Source organism: Notothenia rossii (assembly GCF_949606895.1).
Source record: "Notothenia rossii genome assembly, chromosome: 9".
Lineage (NCBI taxonomy): Eukaryota > Metazoa > Chordata > Actinopteri > Perciformes > Nototheniidae > Notothenia > Notothenia rossii.
In genome coordinates this window covers 79,805,224-79,827,849 of record NC_136907.1, presented here as the reverse complement: position 1 = coordinate 79,827,849, position 22,626 = coordinate 79,805,224, and the positions used below count along the sequence as shown (strand labels likewise).

Sequence of the window (22,626 nt, the reverse complement as noted above, 5' to 3'; positions counted from 1 at the left end):
TAATGATACACAACTACCTCCCCAGTCCAGTTGAGGTGTGTGTTATCAACCCAAAGCATAGGTCTCCCCGTCTCCCCCCCCCCCATGTCTAATATAGCCTCATTACACTGCAGCGTTCTGCTCCGACGCCTCTTGGCCTCCAATGAGCCGCCATGTTCAACATGTGGATTAAGTTACTGCTGCTAAGAGCTACAACAACAGGACCCTGATAGAGTGTGTGTGTGTGTGTGTGTGTGTGTGTGTGTGTGTGTGTGGGTGTGGGGGTGTGGGTGTGGGTGTGTGTGTGTGTGTGTGTGTGGGGGGGGGGGGGCAGATAACTTAGACACTTAACGATAAACTTTGATTCGTTGGCTTAACATTAATGGCCAGTATAACCAAATAAAACACACACTGGTTTGTGATTGTATTTCTCCTGAGAAACTCCCACAGGGATTTCACCCTTTGCAGACCATCGACATGCACTAAAACCTATAGAACAAACTACACTACACAAAACAGAGTAGGGCATCTTTAAAGCAAAGTATTGAGCACAAAGATAATGTAGAAAAAATGGGAGAAATCAATATAAAGGACAATTAGACGAACATCATTATTATGTGTTGAATGTGAAAGCACTTTGAATTGCCTCTGTGTCTTAAACTGTGCTTTACAAATAAACTAACCTTGAACAGATTGAAGTGTCGAAAGGAAAACAGAGGAGATCAAATATAGGATATTCTTTTCAAAAGTAAAGACCCTTCAGGGTGCAGAGAGGGGGAACGAGGCGATGTGGAGAGAGTTGTAAGTCCCTTGTAGGATCAGCGGCTGGGAAATTAGCGCCCTGACATTATCTTGTTGCTCTCAGCGAAACGGTGGACGGCGGCCAACAACTACAACAGAGCTGCCAGGTCCAACCAGAGGGTGATAAGCCACTGTGTGTGTGTGTGTGTGTGTGTGTGTGTGTGTGTGTGTGTGTGTGTGTGTGTGTGTGTGTGTGTGTGTGTGTGTGTGTGTGTGTGTGTGTGTGTGTGTGTGTGTGTGTGTGTGTGTGTGTGTGTGTGTGTGTGTGTGTGTGTGTGTGTGTGTGTGTGTGTGTGTGTGTGTGTGTGTCCTGCACATCATTAGACTTGTATCTGTGTTATCCAGCTGTATTGTGTGGTCCAGTCAATACAGCACCGACCGAAAATTGTATCTCATCTCGAATCACTTTTCAGTTTGTGTGTGTGTTGGTGTGTTTTGTTTTGAGGGCAATGTGGGGACATAACTCTGATCACACACTCACATTGTGGCGACTTTCCTAAAGCAGTGTTGGAAGAAATACTCTAATTGTTTACATAAGTAAAAGTTGTAATACAACAGTGTAGAAATACTCATTTGCAAGTAACACTTTTGTATCTAAGTAAAAGTACAAAAGGATTAGCATCAAAATATACTTAAAGTACCAAAACTCAAAGTACTGATTATGATAAATAGCAATATATTATTTTCAATATTTCATCATTTTAATTTGGCATCTGGTAAAGGTGGAGTGGAGTTTTTAACTTCGATGTATCTAAATCTATGATAATACATAATAATTCAATTTAAAATGATTCTGCAAAGGTACTAGTAATACAGTATGTCAGGTGAAGTTCAATATATTTAAGTATTTAAGTATGAAGTAGCATAAAATGGAATGACTTTAGGTACAAGTTCCCTAAAATCTTACTTTACTTGAGTGAATGTATTGTTAAGGTAAATCCTAACATTTTAAGTTTGAAGACTTGATTTAAAGATAGGGTTAAATTAGGGTTAGGTTTAAAGAGAGGTGATGGTTAGCGTAGCTGTCATTGTGAAAACACATTACAGACCTTTGGAGACAATGTTTCCTCCAAGTGCAGAAGTTGGGAAGCAGGAGATCAAGAGGATTACTTGATGACAGATAAGGAACAAGGGATAGTTGTGTCACTGGGAGCTGCTCGAGTAAGAAAAGGCCAAGCTTGAAGTGTGCTCAGACCCTTTCCCTTTTCACTCTACTTGGAAGCACACACCATTAAACCTAGATACGTTTCATAAAACATATTCCTTTCCTCTTAAATGTACAGTTGTGGTAATTAAACATAAATAGGAACACCAATGTACTGTAATAGAACCCGTGGTTATCCGTATGAAGCTTGTAATGTTCAGACATTATTTCAGAAGAGAAGACATTAACTGCCAACATTATGACTCTAACATACCCATAGTTTACAGACCACTTATATGCGCTCATAGCTTTCCTAAAAAATAATGATAATTACCAATTTCTTTGATTTATTAACATTCATTTCCAAATCAAGTTTTTTAGATCACTACAGAAATGGATAGTCAGCTTGAAACAATAGCCAAGTTGTAATGAAGTGGAAGTATCCTTTTTAATATTAGCACTGCAAATGTGCCCGGGTATAGTAAACCAATATGTGTCCTGGGGAGGCTCAGAGCGGAGGGAGATAAGATGCATGATGTTTTCCGGTTGTGTTGCTTTCCTTACAGAGAGCAGCGGGATAATCACACGTCATTTTCTTCTCTTTATTCGGCCGAGAAGAGATTCTCTCTTCCTTTAAAGCTTCCTATTCTGCAGCCTCTCAGCGCCGTAATCTGCGTCCCTATTCTACCCCGAGGCCACATAGAGGCTCATATTGTGTGTCTGCTGTGGGAGCAAAGTCGCTGAGAACGCTCCACGTTTCACGTTCCACGTTAGGCTGTTTGTCGGCTCCGGTTACCCCGCCTCTCTGCCTCTTCCAAGGCACACAGGAGTCTTATTTTACCCAGGGAGCTCTTGTCTTTGTGCTGCCAAATATTGTCAGCCATTGGACAATAAAGGAGACCAATCTCTCGCAGCTCTTTGAGGCTTCCTTCTGCCAGGAGAGCAGCATTGTTACGCCGAGGCAGCAGAGCTTGAAGACTTTAAGTCCTCTGTAATTGCAGTATATCCTGACTACATATTGAAATGGAGTCCCTAGAAGGCATTCCAAACCGAGATCTCGTTCGACCTGCAGCTTTCACACATCTCAGTGATCCTTAGCTGCAGAAAAGCCTTACTGAAACATTGCAGTTAAAAGATGAATACTTCCTTTACCACCGACACACTATGAAGGAAACATGGCTGGACCGACTGTAATTCCACCAACATTTGGCTACGACTTCCTCAAAAATGTCTGAAGTCCACCCATATGTAGTATAAACAACTATTCACTGATAGCAGACCAGAAACCCTACAACTTGTTGGAGACTTGTTAAGACAGGACCTTTCCGTCCAGAGACCTTGATCAGGGATAATTCGACAAACCAAAAAAGTGCCTGAGCAACATAGACACATATTATGTGTTATCACAGTGGTGACTGTTATTTTCTATATGTTGATTCTTGTGCTTTTATTTAGGTCTTAATGTCTGCACATGTATAAATGTGTCTTTGATTGCATACATATCGTTATATATATATTTATATTTTTGTATTTGGGATTGTGGGAAACAGTATTTCGATCCCTCTGTCTGTACACACAAACCGGAAGATTGACAATAAAGTTGACTTTGACTTTTTGACTGACTTTGATTTCTGTCTTTTTTCTCCATTTCAGCCAAAAAATGAGTTTACTTGAGCGTGTTCGCCTTCCCAGCGCTCGCCAATCGATCGGGTCGGGGAAGAAGCTCATGGGTCCGGCCGACTCCATCGAGGAAAGTCCGTCCAAGGAGCCCAAACCCGCCGGCTTCAGTAACAGAGAACGCTTTCGCACCGCCTTCCGCATGAAGGCCTACACGATGCGTCAGAGCTCTGAAGGTACGCAACAAATAAGGGCTGCAATCATAACAATAAAGGTTTGGTGTTTGTTGGGAAAATACTGAATGTACTCTTCCAATATCAGAGTACACACATGGTTCACATGGTAACTGAAACACTCCATCCAGCACCAGACACTTTTTACGCTGCTATCTTGCACTAATGTACATTTCCCAAAGATATTGAAGTGACTGTTATGTTGGTTGTGCTTGTATTTATGTCTTAATGTGTGCATGTGTATACATGTGTCTGTTGATTGTGTATATACAGTATAGGATATACATATTTTTATATATATTTGTTTGTATTCAGGATTGTGGGACATTTATTTCGATCTCTCTGTCTGTACACACAAACTGAAAGATTGACAATAAAGTTGACTTCAACAAAGGTATCAACTGTAGCTGTGAACATGACAGGATGTGTGATGACCTAGAAGAGCATCAGGACTGTTTGAGGCATATGATAGCTATGTGATTAACATGATGATTCAGCCTCTATGGAGAGAGACATATGACAAGCATGATCATTTCTGACGTGGAGCTAATCTGAAGTAAACATTGAATACTGCTTTCTATTCCTCCATCTTGTGACTGTGTGACTCCCTCCCTTGGATATCAGCATGTGAAGGACACTGTTCAGGAACTAGTTGATGCTCTGTATGTGATGACTACTTCCATTCTGGAGAGGGTCACAGATACATGGATCCTGAGATTCAAACTCAAGCCGGGACCAGGGATTATTAACATTTTTAAGTAATTCAGAAAAAGTCAGAATTTTGGGAAAAAGTCAGAATTTTTGAGATTTTGAGAACAAGTCAGAATTTTGAGATTTTTATCCAAATACATGATTTTGAGAACAATACATGATTTGGGGATTTTGAGCAAAAGTCAGAACTTTGAGAAAAAGTCAGAATTTTGAGATTTTGAAAAAAAGTCAGCAATTTGAGCAAAAGTCAGAATGTTGATATTTTCAGGGAAAAAAAAGAAATTCAGAAAAAAGTATTTTGACAGGATGTGTGATTACTAGAAGAACCGGAATTCCTCCATCTAGTGACTGTGTAACTCCCTCTCTTGGATATCAGCATGTGAAGGACACTGTTCAGGAACTAGTTGATGCTCTGTATGTGATGACTCCTTCCATTCTGGAGAGGATCACAGATACATGGATCCTGAGATTCAAGCTCAAGCCGTTGAAGAGTGATATTGTTCTAACAGTGTTCTAAAAGGTTTAATTTCTATATGTGGTAACTGGTCCCAGACAATATGGCCACTGTCATTCAAACTGTTTGTTTTTCTTTATCAGATTCTGGAGCCCTGGCAGATTCAGCCTTAGAGGAGCGAGGCTTCCCTCCAGATATCCTCATGGAGGAAATGATCCCAACACTGAAACTGGTCATCAGAGCAGTCAGGTCAGGGACTTTAAATCTACATTTCATGAAGCTCTGTGCTCCTTCAAAGTGTCAACAAAACAGCATTAGAGCGTCAATTGTCCCTGATCGTTTAAAAGATTGACGTTATATTGTTTCATGAGATAAAAATATAGTTTCACGTTATTCGAAGGGATGATGCTATTGGCTATATAATATACTGTGTTGCAGGTCAAATATAATGATGTTCCAGAAACCAGAAAGCACTCAGAAACTCCTTGACAGCAGCTATAAATCTTGCTTTTGTTGACCTCCAGGTTTCTTTTTCTTTGCTGCTTTGATGCAGAAGTGTACTCCAGGTTGTGATAAGTGACAATGGATGTAGTCAGAGTGAATCAGATTACAAATGTTCCACCTAGAGAGGGAAGAGAATTTATGTTAGCCTGGGGTTTGAGGTTCCCTGTCGATCCTTGTTTTTGTTAGTATTGTGTAAAATGTTGGCAATACAGATGAAAACGTATGGTGAAAAACGCTTAAGGTAAAAATAACTTTTCAGTGTACTGTTGGAAATTACTGCTCAATAAAATCGAAGATGTTAGTTTGCATTTAGATCTGCACCGGAATACACGTTATGGAAGTGATCATGTTGACAATGATTTTCTTTTAAATAAGTGTATATGTCAGAAACCAAAATCTAATTGGATTTATTTTTATTCACAGGCAAACTTTTGACCACATTTCACCTGAATTGATGGATTTAGATACAAACTGCTGGAAGACTGAGAAATAAATACAGCACAGAGCATTATAGCAGGAGTACAATAGTTATCAGTGGGAACCAGACAGTGAAGAGCGGCGTTACTCATGCTTACAGTGTGCTGGTAAATCCATAGGCCACACAGCGGACATAATGCAGGAATTCAATCTATTGTGAGGGTCTGTGAGATGAGTGATTAACCCTGTGAAAGTGCTGCTTCCTTCCACACCATTATTTCAGGGATGAATGGGTCTGAATGGGATCCTCAGACCTGTCGGGTTTTAGTTTCAGGACCCAAGATATTCCGCCAAACACTGAAGCTCGAGCAGCAAACACAGACACTGGGGAAGGTTGGGTTTAAGTCCGCTCCAAGTGGGAGATCTTTGGGACAAAAGAAGGAGCTCAGTGGGTGGCAGGGTGGACTCAAGTTTGGAGAAGACGTTCAAAGAACTGATAGATGTCAAGTTTAATCCCAAGTACAATCAGAAAGATAAGGTGTTGGTCTTTGATCCCAGGTACTAGTGTGTAAGTGTGATTTCCTAGTTTATCCTTAATAATTGCTGATTTGGACTGCCAACGATATATAGCTAAGTTAGATCCTGGTTTAGCAATGATGGATTGAAATGGTTTGGAGGGAGTGTATCTTTGAGTCATGAGTGATGGTAAGATGGAGATTGACAGTCAGGTTTGATCTGGAACTGGTTGGATTTCACGCTTCCCATTGTATAGTCGACCTTTGTTTGTTTTGTTGGGTAATGTTGGAAACAGGAAAACGGTAGAGCTGGTGGATCCCTCATAGTGACATTTATCATTTTAATTTGGGAACGCCAAACCATGAACATGTGGCCTGGAAACGCATCGGACAGCGGCCTGGACCAGGATAAGCGGCCATAAATGGATAAATGAATAAAGACTTTTACGGTGGCTTGGATCTAACAAATAGATCATTTGAGTGTCTAAAGAAGTTAAGTGTTTAGAACTTTGGACATGCCAACACAATAATCTCAACAGGATAAGAACAATAATTATCACGCCATCAGAGAGGTTGTAAACATGCCCCATATTGTTGATTTTAAAACAATTTTTCTCACAGGATCATGCAATTCCTCTTGAACAAGAAGCGGTTTAAGGAAACTCTGAGGCCTTACGACGTGAAAGACGTGATCGAACAGTACTCTGCTGGACACCTGGACATGCTCTGTAGAATTAAATACCTCCAGACAAGGTCAGTAACCTCGCCAGGTGGGCTACTTTGTTTGAGTCAAGAAAAGTATCATCTATCTTAAGCTCATTCTGTTTCTGTTCAGGATCGACATGATTCTTGCCCCTGGAGTCCCCCTCACTCCAAAAACGAAGAAAACTCAGAAAACGCCCTTTACCTACCCGTCCAATCAGTCACCCAGGTACAGCCACTCTGTTTAAACATAATGAATTGACAAGGTGATCTTATCATTGTAATGCAATAGTATATGAAGCACTTTGAATTGCCTTGCCTATATTACAAAGAAAATGACTAACCAAACTGCAAGTACTTCGTTGTATGTGCTGTATTAAAGCTAGTTGAAATGTTAACTATAAATGTATCTTGCTTACATAACCCTAACCCTAACCCTTTGTCTGGATTCTCTTTAACAGTTAACAGTTTGAATGATACTGAATACTGTTTACCTCCAAAGTTGATGCTTTACGCAGATGATACAGTTATTTCCTCCTTTAACACATTTCTGTGAAGTCCACTAACTGTCCCTGTGTTGCAGGCATGAGGCCGACATTGCCAAAGCCGTGTCCTTGCCAGATGCCGAAGACCAAAGCATGATGGGTAGATTTGTCAGGGTGGAGAGACAGGTGAGGATTCAAGCTTCAAAGCACTGTGTGAGATAAAGGGCATTGGAGATATTATATCGCAACCTAAAACAAAGGTTTCTAAACAGATTAGGACAGCTGTGTCTGTTCAAAGCATTGAAATGTAAAGTCACATTACGTTAGCTGGCTAACGGTTAGCTGATGCAACAACAAAGTTGACATTAGTTAAACTATGAATGTGTTATACCCACTTAACGGGAAGAAACTCAGCTTTCAGAAAATATTATCCATTTTTAGCTAAACGAAACAAAAGGGTAATAACAAAGGCTCTGAATTAGCCCAGAGTGGAGAAAATTAGCACAGAAATCATGGTAGAATACCCTTAGTACTTATCGGATCTGCACAAACAAGATATCGATTAGCAAAATGAGATTCCACAGATTCCAGACATATAAGTATCATCACTGAGCGATCAGAACTCAAACAACAAGCAACAACAAATAATTTAGCTTTACGGAGACAAAACGGCTATAAACATTTTCTGATCAAAAGTTGTGTTCAATGGCATTAAAACGATAAAAAAGCTGCTGAAGGCTAATCCATAGGTTAATCCAATGTGTCTGCGTCACTTTGAAATGATTTCTGATAATCCATCATTCCATTTTTATGTCAAAAACGGAGATTTCATATTAGCTGCTAATGATAACCACCAGAGTGTATCGCAGCTTCCGGTTTTGGTCATTCTGGCTACGCATCACTCATTCACCAATGGGTAATGTTGAGATGGATTTGAGGAACTTCCCCTCGATTCTATTGGCTCTAACGGTTAAAAGTAGGTGTCAATCATACGTTTAATGTTATGCTGGTTATACTTACTTTCTTTTAATTAAGTAACATTTCCAATGCCAGATTTTACTTGTAACAGTGTGGTGTTAGTACTTTTATTTGTATCCATCATTTCCTGGTCTTCTCTAAAGAAGAGGGACCAATGAAAACGTTGTCATGTTGCCGTTGGTCACCATGGAAACATTCATTAGCTAACAATGACATTATTGTTCTATTAATATAAAGGGAGGTCAGGTACTCTTTAAAACAGCTGCTAGTTATGGGTACTTTTTACTGAAGGACATTTCAAAGCCTCTTTACTTTTACTTGACTAAAGAAGTTTACGGCCCCTAAACACGGCGGCTTGCGTTGTCGCTTGCCGGCGGGGGGGTCTGAAACTCGACCAATAACCAATCACATGAATGTCCCGCCCCAGACACACAAGCACGCGGTTTGATTGGCTAGAGCTTGTACTGGCATATGATTCGATTGGCTGACGCCTCCGTCGAGGCGGCAAAAGTAGAACATTGCTCTACTTTTGCAGCGAGCGACGCGAGAGAAGCTACGCTTTGCTCCCAGAATGCAGTTCGGCGAATCGTGACGTCACCCCATTCAAAGTGAATGGGCAGAAGCGTTGAAGCGGCAACGCACGCCGCCGTGTGTAGGGGCCGTTAGTCAGTACTTCTACTTTTTCCAGAGTATTTTTAAACACGAGTATCTGTACTTCTACTTGAATAAAGGGTGTGTGTACTTTTGCCATCTCTGCTCAGGTGGAGGACATGGAGAAGAAGTTGGACTTCCTGGTGGACATGCACATCCAGCACACTGAGCACCTGCAGGTTGACTCCGCCGGCGCCGCCCACATGACCCTGGAGACCTGCGCTCCTGCCGCAAACGGTGAAATCCGGCGGGTTTTCCTCAACTACGCCGAGGCGTTCCCGCACATGGCGTACCAGATCCCTGACACCAAGGGGAATACGTGTTACGGTCGAGGAAGAGGAGGCGGAGAGGGGACGGGGGTAACCGTTATTAGCCGTTTACCTCCTGAGCATCAACACCTCCACCAACGCGACCTTCCAGCCGCCATCCCTACTTACGTTGAGCGTCCCACGGTGTTGCCCATCAGCTCTCTGCAGGATTTATCTGCAGTTCCAGGAAGGACCACAGGGGGGCGGGGGGGTGACTCGCCGCTATCCATGCTATCCGTGAACCACGAGGAGCTGGAGCGGTCGCTAAGTGGGTTTAGCATCTCTGCGGAGAGGGAGGAAGGGGAGGATTTGTCAATGGGGGCCGGGAACGCTAGCTGGACGAAACCCAGACCAAGCTACCTGGCAGAGGGAGAAACAGACACGGATACAGATCCATTTACACCCAGTGGGGGGCCACTCCCACTATCCTCCACTGGGGAGGGGTTTGGTGACGCTGTTTGGAACACGCCACCCTGAGAGGTGTTCGTGCATCATGCAGAAACTCAGAGTTAAGACCTTAAAACCTACCCATGCCTCTAAAACCCAAATTAGTTTGGGTCAAAGCCACCTCTGGACCGTACCATTTAGAGGTAAAAGGCGGGGTTTAATCCACCCTGATGCTGCGAGGTTGTGAGTGAGTTCCAAACCTTTAGAGGTCAAACGCTCTCATCAACCGACCGCCGTCCAGATGGAGAGCCATGGCATCGAGACTGCCCAGGAAAAAAAGGGAAATAACAGACAGTTTGTAAAGTAAAACTCTGTACAGCGCAATCTTCGCAAAAGTTTAGCTAACGAAAAAAAAGAACTTCAAAATAAATGCTATATACACCCAAAAGCTTTATCGCTGCAAAGCCAACCGCACTGCATGTAACGCATGCGATTTTTAGTGTAGACACTGTAAATTTCAGGATATCAGGAAACGGAAAAAGCGATTGAATGGATACATATACTTGCTATGCCATTTTGTAACACTTATTTTTTATATGAATACATTGTCATGGTTGTTTGCATGGTTTGCATGATAATGCACCATTATGGGACGGCGTTGGAGGGTGACAATGGAACCAAGGTCAGATGTGTGTGTATGTGTGTGTGTGTGTGTGTGTGTGTGTGTGTGTGTGTGTGTGTGTGTGTGTGTGTGTGTGTGTGTGTGTGTGTGTGTGTGTGTGTGTGTGTGTGTGTGTGTGTGTGTGTGTGTGTGTGCGCGCGCGTGCGTGCGTGCGTGCGTGCGTGCGTGCGTGCGTGCGTGCGTGCGTGCGTGCGTGCGTGCGTGCGTGCGTGCGTGCGTGCGTGCGTGCGTGCGTGCGTGCGTGCGTGTGTGTGTGTGTTGTGAATGAGAGGGACTTGATTAACAAAACACTGGTTGGTTGCTGGCGGTCTTGTTTCTCAATGTTTTGCTTTCCTCACATTGTGCTGTAAAACTTTAAGGATCAGTTTTGAGTTTCTGATCCCGTCACTTTGTTTTCACTGTGCTCTTGAGTTGTATGTCACCACTTAATGCATACAAACTTTCCAGTTGAAAAAAAGTAAAAGATTCAACATAATTTGAAACACTAAATCTCTGCTGCTTTGTTGGCACGTGGATTCAGGGATATGAACCACCTGTACGTCATTGATTTACAGAAAGTTGCTGAACGTCTTGAAAAAGATCTACCTGTTGATCCAACCATTAAAGAAATGTAGAATCAGGATCAGAAATTTGAAAGAAGTTGAATCTTGGCTTCGTACAAAGGACCAGAGTTTGACACTCTCATAAAACACCTACATTTTAATCTTTAAAACCCTCTTGGCATCATTGCATCTGGAGATGTCCAATGATCACAGAGGCAATCTTTGTTAAAGTCTAACTGCCCACAATATGTCTGAAATTGGTCAAATACATATGTGGAGATTAACTTTGTTTTGAGCACAAATTGTTGACGCTAATTTGCAGTATACTCATTCTAGGTAAAGTTCTTATGATCTTAGGTACGAATATTTATCTACAAATCACTCTAATCTGGTTGCAATAAATGTTTTCATGAGCCAGTGTAAAACTTGCCTTAGCATCTCTCATCCCTCAATATAGTAAAAAAAATAGTGATAAACGTAGAAATATGAACAAATCTGTTGGTAAATTGGCAGAAAATGTGTTAACAAATCCGAATTTACCTTTTTTACTCCCAAACAACCCTTTTGAACATTACATAGCTTTTTTATTTAAATTTCTCAACAATACACAAATTACTGTATCGTCCATTGCTGCACTTCGAGCATCTCGAATGTCCAGTTCTGAACACAAACTGTAAGCAACGACAAATACTCGAAAACCTGAAAGGCACAACGTTTCTGATGCTACAGACGCAAGAAAAAAGTTCTACAGAAGATCACATATAGGCCTAACAGCATTTACTACTTTAGATTTAGGGCCACAATTAAACTGTAATATTGGACAACCAACTATATATACACACATGGATTATTACACAGTTATAGCATGCTAAAGCACCTTCAGAGTCAGAAGAATCTTACAGAGGGTTGTCCACACCGGGCTTCAACAGGAAGTACTTTGAACTGCTTGGAGTGCAACAGGAAGCCTCAAACGCTTATTTTTGGCAATAATCCAAAATCTAATGAAAAAATCCCATTAGCTTTTTGTCCAGGGAGTCCTTGTTTTCCTAACTTCACCCCTGCACCACCATATCTGCTAAAACTGATTAAGCGTTGACCTCTGGTGCTAGAAAATGAAGCCAAAGTGGAATTGCCATAAGGTGCAGTTCCACGATTGACCACTTGAGGCTTCACAGCAGAATTAAACATGCTGGTTCAACAAACATTTTAGGCTCTAAAATATGATGCTTATGATGATATTTTTTAACTAGCCACAAATCTATGCTAAGCTATGTTTTAACTGGCAAAGAGTTTGTTTGTAGTCCTTTTTTGATTGTGGTTACTTGCAGGTTAACATACCTTGAGTACAGCAAGAGAAACTACATAGTTTGTCAAGTTAAAGGATTTTAACAGGACACTTCAAGTACCAATAAACTTCTCTAGTTTATAACATAAATGTACCTGACTTTATCTTAATTGTCCTTGAGTTGCTAACTCCACCCGCCTGGTGCTCCAAGCAGGTTAAAACAAGCGCTTCTCTTCACTTGAAGCTCCTATTAAAGCCTGGTGTGGAAGCGGCTTTCGGTTGTGAATGAACAAGGTGAACCAAACACTTAGTTTATTATTACCTATTTATCTTATTGTATTACAATTACTATTCCTTCTCCTACGGAAGCCCATTTAATGATATATTACACAAGTAGATTATCTTGCGATGCGGACACAAATTGTCACCACATAGCCTATAGATGATGATATATCCCTGTAGACATCCATTCATCGTGCCTCTGAAGCGAGAAATGACTCGACACCGTCATTCTGTATTTAGTGTTTCAGTGCCACTCCATCTCACCACACAGGATTTATGAATGTGAGTTTCCTTTTCGGTAGTGATTTGTTTTTAAGCTAGCACACAGCACAGTCTTGCTTTTGTAAAAATGCTGTTTTGTAGCTTCGTGATGCGTTCAGGCTCATTCTCTCAATTCAGACTTACAATGATTTCAGCTGCACAGAAATGTAAAGGTTGTATAATGTTTCTCTTCTCGTGTCTTTATTTATTTTTATGGTTTTGTTGAAGTTTAGGAAGATGATTTAAACACCAGTGTTTTTGTTGCCTTGCACACCAAGTCCCATCTACAGAAAACTGTTGCATTTCTTTCATTTCTTTTACTGCTTTCTTTCTAAATGTGTAGCCCTGTTTCAGTTAGAGAACATCCCTGGAAATAACAGCACTGGTTTATTTGTATTTACACGGCAAATACTGTTAACTTTAACAATTTAATATTTTGTGAAATTGTTAAAAACTGAATAAATTGTCTTCCAAAACACAAAGAGACACTGGGAAAAATTGATGCTAGCCAAAGACAGTTAATTACATACAAATATTTACTCCTTACATAAACTGGAAGTCAATCTTCTCAGGAACACATTTGGTCTCCATGTTATCAAGTCATCCTTTATATATGTTATGACTAAATCCTCAAATATTAGTTTCTCTAAATACGTATTGTATTTTCATGTAAAACAATCTGAATTATTGGTTTTGTTACATGTCTCGACCAAAACGTTATCCCCAAAATTGAAACTACATTTTAACATTGAAGAATGATCCAACATTTTGGAATAAAAAATTTGAATAAAATTACTTTTTAATATGACAATTTTTTGCAGTGTCCACAAACCTTTATCTGAGTATTTCAAATGGAGTGCTAGCATCACTTTTTACAGTGTACAAAATGATTCCAATTTAATTTAATCATCTGTCCAGCTGGGTTTTTCAAATGAAATACACTGTGGGCAAATATCCCCAACATTATGCTGAATTTATTTAGTTGTAAAGGTTTTGTACTATTTTGAACATATTTTGTTTTGCAGTCATTCTCCAGTGACCTCTCTATGTCAAAACTCTCCACTATACTACAGGCAAAATATAAACTGTTAAAAAATTCTACTTTTAAGACAATAAATCACATATTAAAAATAGAGCAACTTTCGCCTCAATCAAACGTTTATGAAAGTTAAATTAGATCACCATGAGATCAAGGTAAGAATGTTCTTTTGACTTTTGGCGAGTTTAGTACGGTGGCTGACGAGGGCAAACGCATTTGAAATGATTAGGTTAGCTACGTAGCTTACAGCAGATCTGCAGTAATATCAGAATCATGTGATCACATTGTTAGAAGTTTAAGTCAATATCCATTATCACTGCATTGTAAGCAGCTGCTCTGATCCATGAAACGCTAATGTATTCCCCTTACTTGCCTCTTGGATCAATACTCTGTTTCCCTGATCTGTTGGAGAGGTTTTAATCAGCCAATGAGGTCACTGGAGGATGTAATCTTTTACCATCAAGTCCCGGTAATTACTGTACCGATACATCAGAGCAAGTCTCACTGAACACAACTCAAACGTCTCCAATGGAAAATGTCCATGTGAAAACTGCCCCGACCATCATTGAGGACTTCAGTTTGCCATTTACCACCAATGTGACTCATAAATCCTCCTCTGCTGGTCTGCTGACCGTCCCCACCCCACGCCTCGTCACCATGGGTGCTCTGGCTTTTAGCTGCAGTGCTCCCAGACTCTGGAACTCCTTCCCCTCGCACATCCGACAGTCAGACACAATCACCATATTCAAATCCCAATTAAAAACCCACCGGTTCAAATCTGCCTTCTCGCTGTCGTGCTCTCCGTTATGTTTCATTTGTGTCCAGTTGACGGTCTCCTTCATGATTTCCTGTTTGGGTTTTTATCATGTTCTGTTGCCTATTACCTTTTTTAACAAATCGTACGGTGTCCTTGGGTGTCATGAAGGCGTCTAAAATAAAATGTATTATTATGTTGTTTATTGGAAAAAACCCTTTAATTGTTGATTCAACAATTCGCATTTTGCAGTTTCTCCTTTAAATGTCTTTAAAAACACGTTTATATTTTCCAAAACTCATGAATCCACTTTAAGCATCCTCGCACCACTTTGGTTTCCCATTTGTAATAATATTCAATTTTGGGGCTTTCTTTGGAACATAAACGGTGCTACAGTAGACGGAGAAAGGATATTTATTTAGGATAATGTTTCGAATTGACAAACAATATTCCAGTGGTGTTTCATGTCTTCTTTTTGCAGCTTGTAAGTGTTGTTGAACTATCCGGTAATAACTTCTATGAATTTGGTGAAATTGAGTTCTTGTTTTGACAATAATCTTTCCTCAAACACTTATTTAAAGACATCTTTCTCCAGTTATAGCGCACAATGAGCCTCTAAACCCCAATGTTTTCTTTGTTTCCCTGATGTTGTTTGACACCCAAGCTGCATAGAGTCTTTCTAGGACGCTACAATAATATCAGGGAGATTAACTTTAACTTGATACCAGTGCTTTTTGATTTTAAGGATAAGCTAAACAAAAAGACAATATTTAGGTAACTTTACAGAGGAAACCCAGTCGTACACACTTTTTATCCTTCAGCAGGACATTTTCTTCTGAATGTAGAAACACTAAAAGCCTGAAAACAGACCAGTTGTTATATAACGTAAAATAACGTACAAAATACACTTCACTTTTTCACAAGGTTTACAATGTCGCTGCCGTTCTTCTCTTGATATCCTGTCCTTCATGAAGCATGTCCTTAAAAACAACATTTGTCTCACCTGTCTTCCCTCTTACATGTGTAACTCCATGTGTGTGTAAACTTCTTCAACTCTTGTCTGTATGTTTGTAGATTTTGAATGAAAAGGAGCACTTTAGGGCAGCCGTGTAGTCCAGAATGCAATAGTGCTTGCTGTGATTTTTCTGTGTTGTCATTCTACATAACCTACAGGTCATTTTATAGACATCTTAATTGCTAACAATTATTTGTGCCTTGGCCTTTTACAGTGCATTTTGGTTTTATTGGAATTCTTGTTTTTTTAGGGTTATGCTTTTCTTTCTATGGCTGTCCAACGTTCAGTACAAAGCTGTTGTAATGTCTGTGTGGAAGCTGCTTTTGCACAAACATAACCATCTGAAATGTTTACATCTTTCCAAACAGACCTTTAGACCAATCAGGAGACAGAAAAAGTCAGTACTTTAGATGAATTCATGGTCAATCAAAAATGCTAGCGAGTACCTAATCGGCAAAAGCAACATTGTTAGCCAATTGTTAGCATAACGAGGCTAACTTCTTTAAGCTGTAGAGACATCATTTCAATCAGATGTGTTCCTAAAAAGGGTTCAGATTGAGATGTCTTCTATAACAGGATTTCATACAGATCTAAGTCCTGCTTTGACTGAGTTTTGCCTAAGCTAACGAAACAACTAGCTTTTAAATCCTGCCAATTGCTAGCTAGCTCCAACTAGTCAGCAAAAACAACATTGTTCGCCAATTGTTAGCATAACGAGGCTAACTTCTTTAAGCTACATTAGACTTGTTACCCCATCATTTATATCAGATGAGTTTCTGACATGTTCCTCTGGTTAGCTATTCATAGTCATATAATTGAGCATCTAGGTTACCACTTGTAATGAATGTTGACTATAACAAATGTCAAACCAAGGTTACAAAATGCTAGCTAGCTTGAACCAGTCAGCAGAAACATCATTGTTAGCTGATTGTCAAAATAAAGAATCAAACTTATTGAAGCTACATTAGAGATCTAATTCAGACCTGTTTCCACTTACAGAAGGTACACACTCTTCTTCTACGATATATTTTAAAATAAGCTAAAATGCTACTGCTGGCTATTCCATAGAGTTGCTTAAGCTAACTCTAAGAGCTAGCTTGCGTAACTCCGTGAATTAGAGTTTCTGTCATCTGCTTTTTTTTTTAAACGAATACATTCCTCTAGTTAGCTTTTCATAGTAAGATGAATGAGCTTCTAGTTTAGCACTTGTAGTACAAGTTGACTATAACAAATGTTGAATCAAGTGACATGCTAGCTAGCTTAAACCAGTCAGCAGAAACAACATTGTTAGCTGATTGTCAAGATAAAGAATCTAACTTATTTAAGCTACATCAGAGATCTAATTCAGACCTGTTAACATGTGTCTCCACTTACAGAAGGTACACACTCTTCTCCTACGACATGATTTCATAGAAGCTTAAATGCTACTGCTAGCCGCTCAATAGGGTTGAGTAAGCTAACGAAACTCGCTAACTACATTTGAGTTTCTTTCCATCACCTTTTTTTTTTTTAAATGGGGTTTGCTATCCATGTTAAGACAAATACGATCAAAATAAATCAGACGGTTTGGATGTTTTTAGTCTAGTGTGAAATAAAGAGTTATTGTTTATGTTCACTAATATTTTGAGATTGACCACAATCTTTTACTAAACGTAACCAACGTTTTTTTAAGGTAATGTGGGCAGATTTTCCGTAATTTGAAAAGAAGCTAACGTGCTACTGCTAGCCGCTCGATAGAGTTGTGTAAGCTAACGACTTGCTAACTAACTCCGTGAATTTTCGTTTCTGCATCACCTTTTTTTATAACTTGCATTATCCCAATTGTCACTTGGATATTTAATGAGGTTTTCTCACTAGAGCAAAGCAAGGCTCTAAACTCTAGGAAGCTACTTTAAACTTTAAAAGACAGCATTTATCTGAAACTGGACCGATGCTCTGTTAGATATAGCTAGCAAAAAACCTGCACAATTTCAATTAAAGCACAACATTTGCTGCACAGTTTCAATGTTTGTGTTGACGACTCAGTACAGAAAGACGTGCGGGTCGCCTTTAAGACCTCACGAGGAATCAGTTGTTATTATAGGAAGATGGAATTTAAAATATATAAATATTAAAAGGGGAAATTCTAAATTGTATCTGTTGTAAATGCAGCTTCCGCGCTTTGAGAAACAGAAGAACATGTCTGACTTAAGGTAGATATTGGATATTACAGACAGCTTTGTTCACAGCAGCTTTTTGGCTCATTGTTTTGAATATTTAGTTTTTTATTTAAGGGAAGTTTGGACAACTTTACACTAGTGGCCTTCAGAGCTGTGCATCATTTGATCTCATTCCAGTTTGAAAAAATACACGTAAACTTCTCCATTTCTATTCTGTATTCGACCACTTTGAATAATTTTGTTTTGATGATATAATATGCAAATGTATTCTTACTTGATTTTTTTATTTTCTGTATTTTCAATTGCACCAGTTATTAATAAAGTATTGAATTGAACATTGTGTTGAGTGCTCAGTTTATGAATGTGAGTGATATGAAGCTCAGCGCAAGTTCTGTCAGGAAGACTTCACTCTGCAGCTGCTTATAATCAGCTCATCAGGCGTTCTCTTTAACCTATTACATTTCACCTGAATCTCCAGCAGCCAATCAGCGTGCTGCAGCCAGTCTTTAAAATGCTTCTCCTCTCTCCTGCAGTCAGCGTGATTTCAGGTGTTCATGCCTTTCATTATATCCAGAGCCAGCTCCTCATCAAATCCAGATCTTCATCATCATCACCAGTGTCTAGACCCCAGGGGGTTCCCTATATGCTCACGGCTGCATTTCCCCCTTTAGATATATACGATTTCAGGATCGGGGTCTAATCACCAAAGACTGAACATTTATCATATGGCATGTGTCAGTAAATGTTCTTTAAACAAAATGGAGTCTCTCCTGATTGAAATATATTCACCGGACACTTTATTAGGTACACTTTCATACAGTAGTACCTGTCTTGTTGTTATTGTGATCTCATTAACAGGTTTTTCAAACAACAACAGACGAGGGTTTAACGTCAATCAAAACAAAAATACATTCTTATATCAACATATTTTTCAAATGTATTCTCCGAATGTTTACATTTTATTGTCGACATTCAACTTTCCTCCTTAACATTTTGAAACTATTTGCCTTTAAAATAATACTGTTTAAATCACGTTATATTTTTTAAAAAAAGGCCAGTTTTTTATATATTCTTATTTTTGAGCCTGATAATAAAGCCCCACAGTGGGAGCACAGCCACAATGAACAACTCCTTTACTTATTTTTAATTTAAAGTGGACCTATCATGCTATATTTGAATAATATAGTGTAGGGCCATACCTATATAAGGCATATTTATACTTTTTATTTTTCAAAATACCAAACAGATCATGCATTTTATCCATTCCTCATTACGCTCAATGTAACACTGTCTTTGCATCATGGGCGGATTCTGTGAGAACAGCACCATCTACAGGCCTGGCATATGTACTACAGCCTCTCCAGCGCTTTGAACGGCAATGTCCGTGTCTGTCTCCTCCTGATTGGTGGAGTTGGCCCAATAGCCGTAGCGCCACTTCTGTGACGTCATAGAAGTGTTCAAATCTGGATCAGTCTGTATCAGATCCGTTGCAGCCCCTTTTTAAGAGATTTGGGTATGGAGGGAAATAGAGGGTTGTGTTTTCTGACACTTGGTGAGTTCCCTGGAACACCGGGGACACATGTTCATGTAGAAAAGATGTACACAAGTGCATTTTGCATGATAGGTCCCCTTTAACTTTATTCTTGTTGTATTTATTAGATATAACGTCTAAAGATTTCCATCTCTTCTTCCATTCTTTCCAACTCAATTTAAAATGTGTGAAGAAACAGCTGGACAGTACCAAACAGGAAACACGTGGTGCTGTCGGCCAGGTGCTGACCAATCACGAAGCGTCATTTCTTGACTGGCAGCAAAAACAACCAATCACAGCAGTGCTTCTCTGGCTGGCTCTGTCCAATCACAAACAAGAAGTGTTCTCCCTAAAGGAATACCCTTTCCGTAAAATGTGAAATGCTGTAGTGTTTTGTGAAATGTTGTTTTGACTTGCACTTCAGGGCCACCGTAGCTATGCATTTAAATAACTGGTGTTTGAATCACTTTGTATTTTTAAAATTGCTTATTTCTTTGACTAAATATACGCAGTGTTTTGAATCACTAGCTGTTTTTGCACGTCCAGGTTATTGAGCATGATATCAAAACCACAGCCACAATGGATAGTTCATTTACTTCTTATTTAATGTAACTTTGTTCTTGTTGTATTTATTAGATATAGCTTCCTAGCGTGTGATCCCAGACACCACAGGTGAGGGTTAAAACTCAATCCAATAAAAAAAATATGACAGCCATGTTTCCTCCTCAGTTATACTGCTGTGTGTCGGCGTGAATAACACGACGTCACTAAAGACCCTTCTGACTCTCTAAACCCCCAAAGCTCAGGTTTCTCTCCTGCAGTTTAATACAGACACTAACCCACACTGCAAGAAATGTCCCTCTGCACAGGAGACACAGCAGTCTGACTAAATGTCGTTCCCAACATTTAAAGTAGGTATCATTGTGCAGAAATGTGCAAAATATACAGAGGAGAGTTTACAGTGTGGACTAACGAGCTTACATGTGTCTGTTTTCAATCTTTAATTAAGGATCCATTAGGTTTTGTTCACCACTTTCAGATACCCGTTGTCTAATCTTCTTATTTTGTATATTTGCCACTCGGTTTGAAAGGAAACTATAAACACAGGTTAGTGATGGCTTTCCTGATATCTTTTGCAGTGGAGCTGGTCCTGGATCAGTGCTCAGACACTCTCAGTTTTTCAGTTTTTTTTGTTGCACACTGCTCTTTGGGGGGGGGGTTAATCCCTATCTGACTGCAGGTGTGTGCCCCAGGTCTGACGCTGAAGGATCTTCACAGTTTACAGTTTACAGGCTGAGGACTGCAGCAGCAGCAGGTGAGTTACTGCATCGCTTTCAGGAGATTAAACGGCTGAAAAATGGGATGATTATCCAACATTTAAGGGCTATTTTTGGTAGTTGAGCCTTGTTATGAAGCGTTAGTGGAATTGATTGGTTAAACAGAATAAGGAAATCCACTTTTAAACTTTTTTAAAGTCACTTTTACACACCTCGCTCTTATCTTAACTCATGAGGAAAATTATAAAACAAGCAGATCAAGCATTATTAAAAAGTCGTTGAATTCAAAGCTTACAAACTAACATTCAAAAAGGCTCAAGTGAGGTTTATGAAATATTTATTGTAACATTTAAAATCTTTGACCTAATAAATGTAGGGATCTATTTTTTGTAGCGTGTACTTATGAACACACAGTTATATCCAGTTTCATAGTTTTGTATATTGAAATGTTATATTCTTTTAAATGTGTAAATATGTACGTTGACATTTACTTTAATTATGCAGCGCATTGTCATCACTGCTACCTCTGCTTTTATCACTGCTTTGATGTCTCTATTTCTAAATGTAATCAAATCTTAAATCAGACTTACCTGGAGTAAATGCAATGATCAATCATTATAAAACATATCATATATATTATTCTGAAATGGACCAATCTGCACAATGACTACTTTTACTGTCTTTCACTATATTTTGATGATCATACTTTTCTACTTTCACTTGAGGAACATTTTGAATGCAGGACTTTTACTGAAACAGAGTATTCCTACACTCTGGTACTTCTACTTTTACTCAAGTACAAGATCTGAGTACTTCTACTTTAACTCAAGTACAAGATCTGAGTACTTCTACTTTTACTCAAGAACAATATCTGAGTACTTCTAATTTTACTCAAGTACAAGACCTGAGTACTTCTACTTTTACTCAAGTACAAGATCTGAGTACTTCTACTTTTACTCAAGTACAATATCTGAGTACTTCTACTTTTACTCAAGAACAATATCTGAGTACTTCTAATTTTACTCAAGTACAAGATCTGAGTACTTCTACTTTAACTCAAGTACAAGATCTGAGTACTTCTACTTTTACTCAAGAACAATATCTGAGTACTTCTAATTTTACTCAAGTACAAGATCTGAGTACTTCTACTTTTACTCAAGTACAAGATCTGAGTACTTCTACTTTTACTCAAGTACAATATCTGAGTACTTCTAATTTTACTCAAGTACAAGATCTGAGTACTTCTACTTTTACTCAAGTACAAGATCTGAGTACTTCTACTTTTACTCAAGAACAAGATCTGAGTACTTCTACTTTTACTCAAGAACAAGATCTGAGTACTTCTACTTTTACTCAAGAACAAGATCTGAGTACTTCTACTTTTACTCTAGTACAAGATCTGAGTACTTCTACTTTTACTCAAGAACAAGATCTGAGTACTTCTACTTTTACTCAAGAACAAGATCTGAGTACTTCTACTTTTACTCAAGTACAACATCTGAGTACTTCTACTTTTACTCAAGATCTGAGTACTTCTACTTTTACTCAAGAACAAGATCTGAGTACTTCTACTTTCACTCAAGATCTGAGTACTTCTACTTTTACTCAAGATCTGAGTACTTCTACTTTTACTCAAGTACAATATCTGAGTACTTCTAATTTTACTCAAGTACAAGATCTGAGTACTTCTACTTTTACTCAAGTACAAGATCTGAGTACTTTTAGTTGAGTAACATTTTGAATGCAGGACTTTTACTGTAACAGACAAGTCATACACTCTGGTATTTTAGTTTTCTGAATGTGTGACCCAGCCATAATTTAAAAGCATACAATATTTTATTTTGTATTTATAACATTTATACTCTGTTATTAGGAATTGTCTGTGTTGTGAATCTAAAGCTCAGGTTTTCTTT

The 22,626-nt window shown here is 39.2% G+C and overlaps 1 protein-coding gene across 3 annotated transcripts in view; it reads left to right on the top strand.

Annotated features, from left to right (window-relative positions):
- The window catches only part of kcnq3 (potassium voltage-gated channel, KQT-like subfamily, member 3), a 143,647-nt gene extending 132,926 nt beyond the window's left edge, over positions 1 to 10,721 (top strand). For 2 of the 3 annotated variants that reach the window (XM_079648986.1, XM_079648985.1), the window contains exons 11-16: positions 3,578 to 3,777; positions 5,083 to 5,188; positions 6,997 to 7,128; positions 7,211 to 7,306; positions 7,661 to 7,748; positions 9,302 to 10,721. In XM_079648986.1, coding sequence (XP_079505112.1) covers positions 3,578 to 3,777; positions 5,083 to 5,188; positions 6,997 to 7,128; positions 7,211 to 7,306; positions 7,661 to 7,748; positions 9,302 to 9,976 — 1,297 coding nt within the window. In that variant the 3' untranslated portion in view covers positions 9,977 to 10,721. The remainder of the gene's footprint in view (positions 1 to 3,577; positions 3,778 to 5,082; positions 5,189 to 6,996; positions 7,129 to 7,210; positions 7,307 to 7,660; positions 7,749 to 9,301) is intronic. The other variant, XM_079648987.1, reaches the window with a different exon arrangement.
- The last annotated feature ends 11,905 nt before the right edge of the window (positions 10,722 to 22,626 follow it).